General features: G+C 44.0%; 1 protein-coding gene across 4 annotated transcripts in view; it reads right to left on the bottom strand.

Annotated features, from left to right (window-relative positions):
* The window catches only part of TRIT1 (tRNA isopentenyltransferase 1), a 181590-nt gene that overhangs the window by 17674 nt on the left and 147018 nt on the right, over positions 1-16898 (bottom strand). For all 4 annotated transcript variants that reach the window (XM_085648343.1, XM_085648342.1, XM_085648341.1 and 1 more), the window contains 3 exons: positions 7306-7415; positions 6098-6215; positions 101-2175 (listed from right to left, as the gene is read on the bottom strand). In XM_085648343.1, coding sequence (XP_085504469.1) covers positions 1958-2175; positions 6098-6215; positions 7306-7415 — 446 coding nt within the window. In that variant the 3' untranslated portion in view covers positions 101-1957. The remainder of the gene's footprint in view (positions 1-100; positions 2176-6097; positions 6216-7305; positions 7416-16898) is intronic.

Below are 16898 nucleotides of genomic sequence, written 5' to 3'. Positions count from 1 at the left end.
CATATTTAACATTTTGAGATTGTTTTCTTAACAAAGAGTGCTTTGCTTTGGCAAAAACAAAGAACGTTTCTTGTAATTTATCATGTTAAATGTCACTTACTTGAACAGTAATCCTTCCAGTTATTTTTCCTTGGCAAGTATCTTCTTTTGTGTGGCTTCTCCGGAAATATGAGTTGTCCAGTGCCATTCAGTAATTGAAGGACAGCATGTTAAGGATAAAGCGTGCAGACCAGACCGCAGTACCTGAGCAACTCAGAAGAGGCAAAAATGTCTGAAGAAACTCCTACTCCTAGACGGCATTATACCTATAAATCTTCCTATTTCTAAGGAAAAGGTTCTGCTGGCAGGAGAGGTGCTAATGTAGCTAGCACTTTAGTTGCTGCTCCAACGCAATAATGGGGCTTGCCCAGCTAACCTTTCAGCCCTTTAGCAGAGACTGGGTCTTGTCCTATCACAATTCCCATTAAATCGCTGGCACTCAACTTTGAATAACCAAAAAGTTGCGAATGGAGGTTAAGAAGGAGTTCCCGAAGGAAACTCCACTTGGAATAACTCAACAGAACCGTTCCCACCTAGCATTAGGGCATTCCACCCTAGAGTAAGGGAAGAGCTAGAATCCAATCAAACAACCCATGATGTTTGGTACAGCCTCTCACAAACAAGAAACGACAGGCCTGATAAGAATTGTAAGAGGCAGGTTTTCGGTGCTCTCCCAGAGTATCATGCCAAAAGAGTCTGTAATGGGCTCCTTGCACAGTTCCAATAAACAAATCTCCACATGCAACCCAAAGCTATAAAACACTTAAGTGTCCATCTAAACAGAATGTTAAGGGAATTAACTTCTGCAAAAGGGGAGAAGGGCCTACACTTTGATCAAATAAAACAGCTGAGTAAAAAAAAATAAACAAGAAACAAGACAGAAGGCCGATGGTTTCTCTATATGATTGGTCTATTATTAGCTGCCAGCATCTTTGCATTATCAGAATTGTAGTAAAGTGCATATGGATCACAGTCCACTGCTGTGCAGAGGAAAGTCTGAGGAACATTCTGGAATCACTATTAAGAGGTCAAAATCTGCCCAAAAGCAAGGATAATTTTAAAACTGCCTTTCAACTCTTAACAATAAAAAAAACAAAAAAAACTTTAAATCCCATGGTTTTCCATTAAAATTATGGTTTTAATTCTGTTAGCCCACAGATATTTGCAAATGTGCACAAGATGACTGGGGAAAGTTCGTTTTAAGATACCCTGTCCTGCTCTTTACAGTGAGCGCCAAACAAGCAAAAGCGTATGTCCCCAACTGAGCTAAAAGCAAATCCACTTTACTGTACCAAAATACAAATAATGAGAGGAGATGCTACTCCCAACCCCACCCCACATGCTCCATCTGCCTTAGTGGTTCCCTCAATATTGCTCTTGAAAGGAGGCACCCCTTCTAACACTCAGAGGTGACATCCCCTACAATCCTTCGGACAGGGGAACAACTTGTTATCACATTTAGAGGAGACCCACCTCCACTGCTGCTTTGCAAGGAGATCCTTCACTATTTCTTTGAAGGGAAAGCGTCATCATATCTGACTGAGATGTTCACCGCCAGTCTGAGAAGACACTCTCCCTGCCACTCTGAAAAGAACGTCATTGGCACTTTCAGTAGACCCAACATGCCACAGGCACTCAGACTACTACAACATGATGCTGAGGAGATACCAGACACTAGGGTTGAGAGTAGAGATTGTTCACAATTGCACTGACTCCCACAACAGCTCTACCAGAGATACACCTCTACCACTCTGCTTCAGAAACTCACAATCCATTCCACTTTTTACTCCTACTGTTACCACTACCCATTTGTGAGAAACAGTTGCCAGAAATTAGTAAAAGCAGATCTTTGCTGGTCTGTTTGAGTTGATCTCCGGGTCATCAGTGCGAGGTCTCTGGCTGTCAGAGTGAGAGGACCTCATACGGTTGATGCCAGGTCATTGGCAGCCACTGGTACAGGGTTTTCTCTGTGCGTTTGTGTATGGTCATATCCAGCTGTCAGTACAACATGGTCTCCGGCCTCTGTTGTGAGGTAGTCCCCGTCTGTCAGTTTAGGATGGTCTTGCATTTCCACAGCTCCAAGATCCCTCGGTCTCTTTTTGAGATGATGGCGGTGGGACTTTGACTTAATATGAGCTAGAGGGGGAAGAGAGGACACCAGTTACCTGTTGGAAAGATGCAGAAGAACATGCACATGCTCAGAGGCAGGAGCGAGAAAACCAGTAGGAAGTTAAGCAGAAGCATAGTAGTGCAGAAGCTATACAGGGAAAGCACCACCAGCACAGGAAACGCTGCAGAGACAGGAAGTAGCAGTATACACTAATGGCCCCTGGTGGGTTCACAAGCAGCACAACTTAGAAGATTAAAGTTTTTGTTAAAGAAATCACTCACAATCGTTAATACTTTACAAAGCACAAATAGTGGGTTGGTCCTGCTTCGAGGGAGTGAGTGGTGGTTGGTGCTTCTAGCAGACCAAAGAGTAAAGACACAAGGATATGAGTACCTAATCCGCATGTGAAGACATCCCTATGCAGTCAATATGCAAACTATTGGTCTATAAGGCTTAGTGGCAGGTTGATCCGATATGAAAATACCTCTTTTTTTCTCCATTTTTACAAATAAATACAGACTTGAAAATAGATGATTTCGCTCTGCATTTACGTGTGAAAAAAGTGAAATCCAGACACCTTCTTCAGGATGCAGTCGATTACATCCCCAAGGCATTGACACATCTGAAGAAGTAGTGGAATACACACTGGAATATAGAGGGTTGCAGAATCTGAAAGCACACTTAATTGGAAACAACTCAAAGTTGGTGCTTAACCAAGTGACAGTCCACATTAAAACTGTCAAGCAGCATGCCACGTTCCCAAGCTGCGTTTCTCAGAGCAAAAACAAATAGCTTTGACATGCAGCTTCTCTGCATTGTTCTAACTGTCCTCCTTTTCAATGCCGAACATGTGCGGGCATAAAGTTAATCAGCTGGAAACTCCTGAAACTTTTACTGTATTTTTATTTGTTTCTTGGAATACTTTCCATCGCATCTCCGAAAACCGCCCAACAAAATTGTCGATATCACAATAGTAGAGGTGCAAGACATTTACTGTAATTATTAATCAAAGTTTTAGATTTTTTGAAACTATCTTCTGAATTGTGCAGAATATTTTGCATCATCTGTACACAGTAGCAATAATTTGTGAACTTGGTTACTAAAAGAGACTTAATTAATGGAAATGTTTGAAAAACAGTTCAGGTCTAATTAGGTCATTGGGCCCAAGCAAATGGGCACAACTACAGTGGCCGCTTTCAGGTGAACAGTTTTCAAGATGGTTACCTCAGCGTCTCAGGGGGGATACTATGCTGACCAACTAAATTGGTATAGAACTTATGTTGTTATTGCTCTGACTGTCTACAAATCTTGACGGATAGCGCCACAATTTCCAGTAAACTCAGCACCCGAGTAGATTTCATGGCACAGTTTACAGGAATAATGACAAAATAAATAATTTCAGAAGAAAATGTCAAGAACCTGAATGACTGGAAGAGTATATATGAACTGCACCAGGCTTAGTACAATCCAATAATTATATTTGCTGATACAGTCAGCAATTAGAGCTAAAACCCATGACACAAAAAAACTCAGGAAAGCCATAGTAAAGATGTTCTAAAAAATACGTAAATTGTAGAAAGATTGGTGCGTATATCTACAAAGACAAGTAGTAGAATTCTAAAGTGAGTAAATAAAAAAAAAAAGATGGCTGAATTGCATCAATTAATCGGGCCACAATCCAGACAATCATTTTCCCCCACCATCCCTCTTCAGCAGGAAATCGGTCATATGCACATCAGCCTTGGTCCCTTCAATCGGGAACCTAAGCAACCCTAGAGCAGATTTAGCCTCCCTGGGCATGGTCAGTAGGGGGCAGCTTGAGTTCTATGGCACAGTGAGCACGGGGCCCCCATCGGGGCAGACACGTGATGACTGAATCGTTTGACTCAATACCAGCCACAGGGTTTTGAGTCTCCTACGTGGGTTTGTGGGCGTAGGCGTGTAAACTGCCTATTTATGATACAGAGAGTTAATTATTCACCCAGGTATTGCATGTGTCTGTTGTGCCTCACTCAAGGTCTTCAAAGGGGCTAATAAGACAGCTTAAAGATATAAGGGGCCGCAAAGAGCCAAAGGTGGAAGGCTGGGTTTGGAAGAGGGTACAGCAGTATCAGAGAGAGAGGGCTGCAGCACATGACAGCAGCTACTGCGGCACGTGTGAAAGTGAAACCACAACTTCGTGGTAAGGATTGTAATAAGAGCAAAACGTGGGAGTACGAAAATGCAAAGAGGCAGACGCTTTACAAGCAGGACACAAATTCGCATTCACAAGTTCTCAACACGAGCTAATAGTAGCACTACCACATTGAGATGTGCTCATAATCGAAGGGTGAGCTGTGCTTATCGGGGTCGAAACCGGGCCAGTAAACTGCAGATGAAAGTAACACCCTGACCCAAAGGGAGAAAGAGACAGGTTATCTTTGAAAGGCTGGTTTGAATGCATAATGGGCACTCTGATTTCTACCTCTGAGATCCTAATGGGCGTGTAAACTTTCATTTGGATACATGTGCTGTGCTTTAGAAGAGTGGCATTTTCTGAACTCAAGTCTGATACAGTAAGAAGCCCCGTGCCATGGCGATCAGTACTTTCTATACTGACACTTTAGTGGACTTCTAGAACGACCTCCATAAAACAGGAGAGGTCAAACTTCACTTTTTGTTCTCCATGACTTGGGTACCTTTTTGGATGGTGTACCCTCTTACTGCAAAGAAATACGGGATAAATCTTGTGTTTGTTACCACTCACCTGCAGTGTAGGTCAGAGCTCTGAGAAAAAGGCATCGTATTGGAATCACCTCTCTTTATTCTCTTCATTGACACTATGCACACTGGAAGTGACCTAGAGATGGAAGAAAGGGGCCCCACCCTTCCTGGTAATGGACTGCATTATTCTATAGTGGAGCCAGCATAAGGTCAAAATGGGAACCATTCCACTCAAAGCATCGTGCTAAACTTGTGCTAAAAAAAAGCTATTGCAAAGTCGTTGAACACCTACACAATCCCTGGTTGTGCGTTGTAGGGTAATGCAGAGAGCCACGGCACTGCCACACATGCGAAAAACTCAGCTCAATGCCAAAGGAAGTGTGTGGAACCAGATGTTCAGTGCAAGTTGCCAACCAATGTTTCCAGGTTGGACCCATCAAAGCAAGCTACGAAGAGACAGACTGCACCGTCTTCCTTGTAAACTGTTAAAATAGTCTGAACATAGAAACCCCGTCAGGGGGTTGAGCTAGCCTGCCTGCCACAATTCTTAGCGACCCTCCATACACCTCACCTACTACCTGGAACACTCAAACGCTTACTCATACACATACACACAGCAGATGTTTGGGAGATTGTTTTGATAGTTACATGGGTTTTAATTTAAGTCTAATTAAGTATTTTATTACTTCCGGTGACTATATACTCCTTTTAGGCATATATTTGTTGATAGGTATCAGATTTTTGTTAAAATTTACTTTGCTGCGTTCGCCTGTACAGCTCATTTTGATGTACCTTTTACACACTTCCACATGCAGTGCTTTGGCCCAGCCTACAAAACACAAGTGCATCAGAGTTTTTTGGAGCCACTGTTTCACGACTTTGTGAAGGATTGCTTCAGCTAGATTTGATGAGAGTCCTGACGCAACACTTTCAAAACCTTAGAATGTCCCGCTTACTGAATGTGGAGTTGAAAGCCCAAACCACATCTGCCTTCTCTCAACTAATGCTTTCCCATCTGCTCTCAGACCCAGAGCAAGCAATCACCTGTGTCTTAAATTGGTCCAACTAATGGTCCCGCCAAGGGTTGCCCAGGATTTAACAGATCACTGCCAGTGAGCATCAGCCCACCTTGAGGTACAAAATCCCTCTAGTAATGGTGTCATCATTACACGCCCATAAGAAACATCAACCCTTTCGCTCCTGCTGAATTTCTCTCTCCACTAGAGAGAACCCAGCAGATCTTACCTGCCCACTCATGGTCACCGATGATAATCCTGTTGCAGAGCTCACATTTGTGGTGACTGCGGCGGTTCTCGTTTGTTTCACAATCAATCCTCAGGGGCTGTGCTGCCGGCTCCTTATCCTGGGGAAGCAACACAACATGATCAATTTCAGCAGTGCAGAAAGTATTAAGAGAGCACGGGCTACAATAAGGCAAAATACTATGCTATAGCGGGTCAGACCTTGGAAGCGCTCCTCCACAGACCAGCAGGGTGGTGTCACTGCAGGGCAGACGCCAAACCAATACACACCGGCACAAACCATCTTATTGCCAGCAGTGCAGCCATGCAGCTGGAGCCTACTATATCATGATCGTGTGAACCTTAAGGCAGACATGCAGATATGAAAAGTGCTCTCGTTACTTGCTGGCCAGACACTTAACAAAAACAACCCTACAAGATCTCACTACTTGCTAGGAAAACATGTGAAGACATTTGTTTATCAGGTGTTCTGCCATTGGTGTGGCCTCTCAGGCCGGTCGGAAATTCAGGCCCTTTATGCTCTGGTGTCGAATAATCTGTCACAGCCCAGTGTCCGTTTTCTTCATCTGAGAGTAAGAGTTTGAAAATCAGAACTACGGTGTGCTGGTTTGTGTAGCGGTTTGATAGCACACCAGTTACATGTAAGTTAGTATTTGGTGTGTGTAGCCAGAGGCTTTCATCAATTTGCCACATGACTTCTGAGAGGGTCCAGACATTGAGAAGGTATTGCCTGGCTTGGAGTATGTGTCTGAAGAAATTAAAAGAACTGTGTCTTGTTAGTGCCCACATTAATCGGACTGACTGTGGTCCTGGTTTGGAGTGGTACCCGTTATCATGGAGTGATATATTGTTTGATTAAGAGTAAAGTGCTTTTGTGAGTTTTGCGAAATTGAGACCAAGCTTGGGACATGCATGGGACTCCGAGCTGTGTCCCATGCATGTCAGTCTAACGTGTTCTTTTGGATGTTATGTGCTGCATGGTTGTGTACACAGGAGCATTTAAATATGGGTCCAATCTGCCCTGAACTCGTGTGCAATCCTTCCAGTGTGCGCTGCAGTCCTTGTGCTATTTGTTACAGCTCGTGATATGGCAAGCTCATTAGCACCCAATTTATGTGGTAGAGATGGATTTTGGATGAAAGTGCAAAGTAGGGTCTAATGTGAACTAATCACTGTGGATATATCCGATACCTGCAGGAAGCTGCTGACGATCTGCAGGGCTGGTTTCAGGACAGACTTCTCCCAGTCAGTGAGGTCATTCACCTCCAAACCATACACAGGGGGAACATTGGGTCCTGGGCCTAGAACACAAGTGAAGACATTAGTATGCACCTTAGGCAACAGAGCGACTGCTGCAACACAAAGAGCGAGGGGTTGGGAAAAGTAACATTTTTTGAGGACCAACCTCGGATCACAACAAGGAAGACTGAGCTGAAGTGAACTGGAGCCGTAAATTTAAGCTTAGGCTGACCTAGAGTGTGAGGTAACAGGTGTCCTAGTTTAAAGCAAACTAAAGCACACGAGATGAGCTGGAGCATTGATACAACACTTTGACTGACCCGAAAATACAATACACTGAAGGCACTGAGCAGGGGTTACTTGGGCGTCACGATACAAAAGGCTAACAGCTGTAGTACAGGATAGAAAACACACGAAGCTGGATCATTACTGTAAGTACAGATAGACCTGGAGCAGCAACAAAGATCTGGAATCAGGTAATGTCTCAAATAATGAGGCATGACTGAACAGAAGATGTTCCAGGACACACGTTCTTGTACTCCTGGGTCCGTAACCTGTTATCCTGACATGCAAGGGGAGAAAAAGCTCCCCTCTGCACTCCCTTTATTATAGGAGGAGAGTGAGGGATTGGGGAGATCATGCCTGGATTCAAGAAGGCAACCAGCCAGAATGAGAAGGGGCAGGGCCTTGTGCAGCCCAGTGACAGCCTGCTGGAGGACAGACCGCAAACCAATGAGCAGCGAGAGTCAAATACACATAGCTGGCCACAACTGTAAGTCCCACAGGTGAGAGGCAGAGCTCCATGGAACCGGCAGGAGTGCTAGGGGCCGGTTAATAATGCCACACTGTGTGTCTGGGCTCAAGTAGTGGTGGTGACCGTGGCCCTGCTGAGGGGGAAACAGCCCAACAAGGTAAAACTAGCAATCTGCGCTGGAAGACTGGGCCTCCGCAACCCCCACGAATTGCTGGGAAAGTGCTCTATGTTGATCAGCTGATAACGAGTTTCTTCCCCGGGGGAGGGGTGGGTGAGTGGTGGGGAGGACTGGTGAGCCGCAGTCATTCAGGAGATGTACAAAAGACGGGAATGGCACTGGTGTCCCGACAAATGATGGGGACCGGCCTGAGCCCTTTGTATGAATCGTGCCAAATAGCACACCACATAGATATCAAACACAAGGTAATGATGAACAGAGCACTGAAACTTTTCAGACACTCGCCCTCAGTCACAGATCTGGGTTGAATCCATCATCATTCTTTAATTAAAAAAAATGTTAGGTCTCGTCTGGCGTTGCAGCGCAAAGTGCTGCTTGCTGGGCGAGAGATATTGTAAGAGAGTAAGTTTGAGAAGGGGACTTGAAGTCCCGCCCCTCATTTTCATTTGCTGGCGTCACCGCTTATGCCAAACGGTGGCCTGCCTTTGGAACTGAGGTTTTTAGGCCACTGCCCTTTCTCCCTTTAGTCCGGCTGATCCAGACAGGGTCGTCTGATTTGCTGCTGTCGCAAACCAATTTCTTATCTTTATGGGGGGCCATCTGTTTTCACTCAGCCCCGTGTGGGGTGTACGGTTTAAAACAGGAGGGTTGAACCTTTGAGCTCGTTTCATATGTAACAATTCAATACAGCGCCTTGAAGTGGCTGTGTGGCGGCAGCTTAAAACGATGCCAAGCCCCCGCGGCCGTCATTCATCGCTTTAGGTGATGCGCTGACGGGAGATAAGCTATCAACAGCCTCCAGATCAGAGATTTCTTCCTTTATCACAAATCTCCAAAGCTAACTCACCTTCTAAGGGATTCTGGTGAAAGCAATCTGGGCTTCAGCTGGTGTGTGCGGGTCTTGGAGGGGGGTGGCTGAGCTGACAAAGAGGAACACTCCCAGTTTGCGAGCAAAGCCTGGGACTAAAGATATAGGCTCCGATAATAGGCAGCTCCAATCCTAATTGCCAGCCCCTCATGCAGCAGCAATATGTTTCACATAAAGGTGATATAGCTCAGTGGGCTAATGTGCCTGCAGCAAAGATCGAATGTTAATGCGGATTCACCGATTCGCTCAACTCATTCTATCCATTGACTTAAATCTGAGCGGAGAAATTATAGCACTAATTGCTTCGTGTGTGCAGAGGTGTGAAGTCACAACACAATGTCAGGAAACGCTATTAGATGCAAGAATTAATAACACATAGGAGAGATTGGACAAGGAAAAAGTTTTGAAGTGTTGAGGTCATGTTGGGTGTTGGAAGTGGGGGAGGGAGGCATATCACATTGGGGGCCAACACAAACAATACAGGCGAATATAATTAATCCTGAGTGGGGCATCCTCCCAACAGCTTTTTCTCTGAAGGTGTCCGAGCGCTATAATCACGTATAACAGAAACTCATTATACACACTAGCGGAACAGACTTCGGTGTTGTTGAGTCTTACACCCATGTAGTACCCGCTCCACACGCTTCCCCATCACACCCCCTTCCCTGCCCAGCCTCTAGATTCTCAGAGGAGTGTCGAGTTTTGGGACCGTTTGCCCTCAGACTTCAAGTAAGGAGGCACAAATGTACTCCGAGGAGGTCTGGGGCTGAATCCCCTCTTCCATTTGTCAAATGAACCACCCCCGACTTTAAGCCCTCCTTCCGGCCACAGACTGAGTTCCTCACGGACTCCCTCGCCACTTACCTTGGGCGATGCTGGCACACAGCAGGAAGAGCAGGCTTTCCCTGCAGATGGAGACATACATGGTGGGTTAGCGCCTACTACTGCACGGAGCCCACCAGCACCTCGGAGCGCTCCCTGTGGGGCTCTGCAAGCTGAGACTTAGTCCCGGAGACTCCGAATGGGATGAAGTCCGGCGGTGAGGTGTCTCACCACACGGCTCAGGCAACCTTCTGATCGCGCAGCGAGTCTCGCAGCGCAGGTGTCCGGTTTAAAGAAATCCTTTGAATCCACAGATGAGATCCTGATCTTTAGTAAAAGTTTTCTTCTTTTTTATTTGCCATATTATCTTGTCTTTCTTTGTAATCCTTTGCTTATTCCTTATCACTGTACTCTATTTAATCTTTGCCGGTTTCTTTTTTTAAAGATCTTTTGACCTAATTTTCTGACTCACTACCTTCCCTCTTTCTTTGCTTACATTTTTCCCCTTCCCGTTCTTTTGTCTCTTTCCTTTACTAATCTTCTTTGCGAGTTTGTTTCTTCCTTCACTCCATCTGTTCTCTTTCAGCTTTATCTCCTTCTATCCTTTCTTCCTGTGTCTCTCTTAAAACTCTTGTTTCTTTTTCCTATCTTTAAGTACTCCTTCCTTTATTCCTTGTTGGCGTCTTGCTCTTTCTTCCTTCAATTCTTCCCCTCGTCTCTTTTGCTTTTTATTCTTCCCCTCACTTTATATCTCTTTCTTGCCTTCCTTTTCGGTCGCGCTTCAGCCTTCTCCTTGAGGGTAGACTGCTGCTGGCGGGCTGCTGCAGCTGGGAGTAGATCGCTGCGCGTATATATGTTTTAGCTACTTGGACCTGCTCACCGTCAGCCTGAGGGGGTGGACGAATACCTTCCCGCTCACTGAGGTGAGCTCGTACTGAGACGCAGATCTCATTTCTCTTCAGAATGGGGACGGCCATTAATGAGCCCCGCCTCTCGCAGGGAATGCACGACCCTTCATCATCATCGCATCCCATCAGAGCAACCCCTCCACCCCTTGGGACGCCAGTCAGCTCCGACATCTAGATTTCATTTGGCACATACGGAACTTTTGATTTGAACCGAAAGGATAGCTCAGTGGGTTGGACGCCTGCTGCAGAGATGGGAGTTTAACGAAGCCGGCAGATCACAGATCCCACTTTGCTATCACAACATAGTTTCTTTACAAGCCTAAAGTGATGCAAACTGCTTAGCTCAAGGATAGAAGTATTAATCTAAAACAGAAAGTACTAAGAAAACACAAGACAAAAAGCAAAGCCATTATAATTATGGGGCTGGAGACAACTAGATTATGTGGTAGGGTTGACTAAATTATGTGTGAAGAAAGGAAAAGCATGCACATACCACGGCAAATTGTCATAATATTACTTAATTATTGTCTTTTTAGGTCGAGCATTAGAGACCTCTTGTATATACTTTAGTATATACTCTTGTGTATGTACTTTGTGGGCTCTGGAGATCAGCCCTAGGACTGGTCTGCTTCCACTTAGGGACTTTGTTTTCTGTTCAACTGCCTCTATTTAACTGTCTTGATGGAGAACGACCAGTAGAGTTCAGTAAAATACCAGAAATGCTTTCTGCTGAGGGACTTCCTATTAAAAAAAAAAAAAAAAAATTCTGGTAACTGCCTCTATTGAACTTTCTTGATAGAAAATTGCCAGCAGAGTTCAGTAAAATACCAGAATCACTTTAGCATTCTCTAGATTCCAGTCCATAGAAATGGTCTTCCACGAGAACCCGTATACAATATTTTTTCCAAATCCTGTATTTTCAGTGATATGACCACTGAAGGCCCTGATTTTATATTAAAAACAAGCTTTAAACTATACCATTTCCTGCTGAAAGGCAATATTTATCTCCATGTGTTCCCATACCTGGCGTGTCACGCAGTTTGGTGCTTACTTTCCCTCCATGTTACCGAACAGAAGATGTTTCAGCATCCAGGCTAACGTGCTGCATACCTAAATACTTGTAAGGTCCCAAAGGCGAGACCGATTGAATTGCAAATGCTTTTTTTATTGGTATTTTATACAAGATTACAAACAGTAGCATTTTTTAAGCAATAATGCGTTACATACAAATCAGTCAGGTAGCATTTGGGACGTTGCAACTTATGTGACATATCATTGTTACACCTCTTCCAGCATTTTTGAGCCTGGTACAGTTCTGAAATGCATTTAATTATCTGCGCAATTATACATTTAGTCATGCAAAACAGAGAATAGTCTGCAGGCATAGCTGTCTCATGCACATCGTGACCGAAGATCACCCTGCGTGGTCCAATTTAGTTCGGAGCATTCAGCGCGGTTATGTATTGTGCTAGGTTTCTTCTATGTCCGCAGAACTCAGCCAGCTCACAAACGGGTCCCATACGTCTTTAGGGCGCGAGCGCGCCCGCATTAGCTCCCAGTACTCTGCCAGCTGGGTCCTACAATAGGCCACATCCCTAATCCATTCCTTCGCCTTCGGGGGGTGGACAGCACCCCAATGAAGGGTCACCTGTCTCTTAGCCATCAATAGTAGTATGGCCGGCAGTTTCCTCAACTTCGGTGGTATGTGAGGGTTGATTCCCAGCTGCGCCACCAGTGGCTACAGCAAAAACAACAATTGATAGACAGAATGCAGAACAATGTCATACATTCACCCCAGTACATAGATCTGGGCCTAAATCCATCGTTTTTTTGCTCACCATGCCATTCCAGTTTGAACCCAGCCATATGCAAATCAGTCTTGACCCTGTGCCTCATGGGAACAGTCCAGCCCGATCTGCCAAGCCAGGTCCTCCCTGGACTGGAAACATGCATCCTAGGACCGGTTTCGGGGTTTCACCCCTCTTCAGCCAGGATAGCTGGATTCCAGTGGCATGGAGAGCACGGGACTCACGTCTGAGCATACCCGTCCCACTCGGGGTGACAAATGCAAAAACAGCAATTGATGGACAGAATGCAGAACAGAGTCATACATTCACCCCAGTACAGAGATCTGGGCCTAAATCCATCGTTTTTTTGCTCACCATGCCATTCCAGTTTGAATCCCATGAGGCACAGGGTCAGACTGATTTGCATATGGCCATGTCTGATCTGGGGTGGCAGAGTGGGCTAAAGAACGGTGTTGGATCAAACCCAGATCTTTTGACTGGGTGGGAGTGTTTGATTGGTTCTGATACTCCGTCCATCACCACCCCCTTTTGTACCGCTTTGTTCGCCATAAGTTGGCAGGGTATGCTCAGACGTGAGTCCCTTGCTCACTTTGCCACTTGATTCAAGCAAGCCTGGCTGAAGACGGCTGAAATGCCAGAAACCGGTCCTAGGAAGCTTGTTTCCGGTCCAGGGAAGGCATGGCTTGGCAGTTCGGGCTGGACTGTTCCCATGAGGCACAGGGTCAGACTGATTTGCATATGGCCATGTCTGAACTGGGGTGGCAGAGTGGGCTAAAGAACGGTGTTGGATCAAACCCAGATCTGTTGACTGGGTGTGAGTGTTCGATTGGTTCTGATGCTCTGTCCATCACCACCCCCTTTTGTACCACCAGTGGCTACAGGGCAGGGTTTGTCCAGTTATATTTCCAACATAGTGTAGTATTTTAGACCAAAATGTGGCTATTGGCCTGCACTGCCATGCCAAGTGTATAAATGAAGCTTGGGACGACCCACATCTCCAACAGTTATCGTCCGAGCGCAATCCCATCCGCCGAAGTTGGATGGGAGTTATAGAGTCGGTGGACGTACTTAAAGTGTATTAGTCTGAGACGATAATTTGGGGTCATCTGTTACAACTATCTACAGCTAAAGTCCCATTGCTCATCGGTTATACTCTCACCCAGATCCACCTCCCACGCCTCGTGAGCTGTCGGCACAGTAATTGGGTGATCTTTTTGTGTGATGGTGTAAAGCCGTGCGATCAATTTGTGGCCTGATTCTACAGTGAGTATATTTTCTAATGCAGATAGCTGCAGGGGGGGTGGCTTCGGAAATGTTGCAAATTTACTTTTACAAGCCGCCCGCAGCTGGTAATAGAGCAGCATATCTAGCGCTGATGGGGGCTTAGGCCCGCACATCTGTTGCAGTGTGAGAAAGTTATCCCCAGGGTGGAAGTCCTGACCAGCCAGTTTGTGGTGTACCCGAGCTCGCGCCTGCGCCTTGTTGACCATTAGTAAAGGAATTAGTGGGTTATCGGCCAAGGGCATGGAGGGAGCATAGGGTGGGTCTATGCTGGCGCCTCTGCAGAGGCCTCCCCAAGCCCACTGCAGCGCCTCTACAGTGTCCACTTCGTTGCATGGGCATTTGAAGGATCTATAAATGGCGGTGGTAAGCGGAAGGGGGAAGCTCTGTCCAGCTCCACAGCAACATGAGGTTGAAATGGGGTGGGGGTGTACCCAATAGTGCAAGAATTGAGCCTGCGCACAGAGTGCATAATGAGCAAATTCTGGGGCCGCCAGCCCGCCCTGTGCCTGAAGCAGCGCGAGTACCACCCATGAGATCCTTGGTTGTCTCCCTGCCCAGACCAATTCAATCATTAAGGAACAGAGTTTTTTTTTTTTTTTAACAATTGCATTGTGAGGGGGGGGATAGGGACATTTACAAAATAAAATATATAGCAGTTTTGGTAGGATGATCGTTTTGGCCACCGCTATGCGACCTATCAGAGAAAGAGGGAGAATCTTCGATCTCCGCAATCTGTCCTCAATCCAGTCCACCACCCTTCTGTAATTAAGTCGTCCAAAGCTCTTACAAGTCATTGCTTATCCAGACGCCCAGATATCGGGTCAGCCGAGTCGCCTCTACTCCTGACAATCCCCCGTAGCGCACTACCTCACGTGTCATGGAGGAGAAGTTGTAATTTGGATTCACTATGTGAAGGGTGCTATCGTATGCGTACATGGACACAGTGAGTGCCCGTGTAGTGATCCAGATTCTTATGTTATTGTGGTGCTGCCCGATTCTGGCCACCAGTGGCTCGGTGGCTATTGCGAATAATAATAATGGCAACAAGGGGCATCCTTGTCTGGTGACCCTTGTAATAGATATCGGACTTGAGACCAGGCCGTTCACCCGCAAGCGCGCCGTGGGCATGGTGTAGAGCAGCTGTATTTGTTAGAAACCCCCACTCCAAGGAAACAAACGCCTTAGTGGCGTCCAAGAGCACTGCAATCACAGGCACATGGGGGGGGAGAGATAGTGTAGTAGCGCGAATAATGTTCCCAGGTTGTGAGAGGTGGATCTCCCCAGTATGAAACCGGACAGATCCGGTCCTTCTATCAGAGGCAGCAGCGGCTGGAGATGGGCAGCCAGTAATTTTGTGAACAGTCAAAATATCGATTTTTAAATATCGAAGTACATTTATATCGAGTTTTAAATATCGTAGGGACAGAATATCGACAGCCAGAATATCGAACTTAAGGTAAGAAATATCGATAGCAATATCAATATTTATGCTAGTGTTATGTATTTTTGTATGTATTTTATATGTATGGGTTAATATTTTTTTAAGTATTGTACTGTTTTTTTAAAATATATGTATACATTTCTTTTAAAGTAAATTATGCGTTTTAGTACCGTAGCGGGTTGTGGGTTTATAGGGGAGTAGGGTGGGAAGTAATTTAACTATAGTAAATTAAATGATTTTTAGGACTGAATCATTTTTAATAAAATGTGTTTTAGTTCAGTAGCGGGTTGTGGGTTTATAGGGGAATAGGGTGGGAAGTAATTTAATTTTAATTAAGTTATTACTAATTATTGGTATTGATAATTAACGTAGTTATTTTAAGTAATTATTAATTTTTGATTATTGGTATTAATAATTAATGTATTGTTTTAATTGAGTAATTATGTATTTTTAATTGGCGTTAATAATTTATTGTTAAACAATTATTAATTGGTAATTAATTATAATTGATAATTCTATTATTTGTATTAATTTATGATTGGAGTGGGTTGTGTGTTTATAGGGGAATAGGGTGGGAAGTAATTTACTGTTAATTAAGTAATTATTTTTTAATTATTGGTATTAATGTATTGTTAATTATTAATTTGTAATTAATTATTAATTGATAATTATACTTGTATTGAATCATTTTTGGAGTGGGTTGTGGGTTTATAGGGGAATTGGGTGGTAAGTAATTTATTTGTATTTAAGCAAATATTTTTTTTGTTAATTATTAATTGGGTATGAATTTTTATTAAATAATATTTATTGGTATTGACAATTAATTGATTGTTATTAATTGAAAATTACAATGTCTGAAATTTATGTGGAGTGCGTTTTTCGGGGAATAGGGAGGGAAGTATTTAATATTATTAAAGTAATTATTAATTTTGATATATTTGTAGTTTATTTTATTTATTGTTCATTTTTTTATAAATCATTATTTAATTACAATATTTGATTTATAAGTATGTTATTTTTAACACCTACGTTATCCAACGCGTTCCCTACTGTTGCACTCTCTGGAGTGGAAATAGTAAATTTTACCCCTACGCTATCCAGCGCTTTCCCTACTGTTGCACTCTCTGGAGTGAGAAATAGTAATTTTTACCCCTACGCTATTCAAGGCTTTCCCTATTGTTGCACTATGTGGAGTAGGTATATGTATATGTTTAATTTATTTTAAAATTATATGTATTAGTTATTTTTAAATAAGTTTTAATATTTTTAACTATATGTCTTTTAATTATATATATTTACTTAATTTTACATTATTAAAACATTTTTAAAAAACTATATTTTTAACATCAATATTTGACGATATTTTTTTTCCTCTATATTTTTGTACTTACCATTATGTAGATTGGACTTCGATATTTTTGACTTCGCTATTTCTGTGTCGATATTTTTGTTCTTCGATTTTCTGTCAGTCGATATTCTGTC

Source organism: Triturus cristatus, chromosome 3_2 (genome assembly GCF_964204655.1).
Source record: "Triturus cristatus chromosome 3_2, aTriCri1.1, whole genome shotgun sequence".
Classification (NCBI taxonomy): domain Eukaryota; kingdom Metazoa; phylum Chordata; class Amphibia; order Caudata; family Salamandridae; genus Triturus; species Triturus cristatus.
This window is presented reverse-complemented; position numbering and strand designations above follow the sequence as displayed.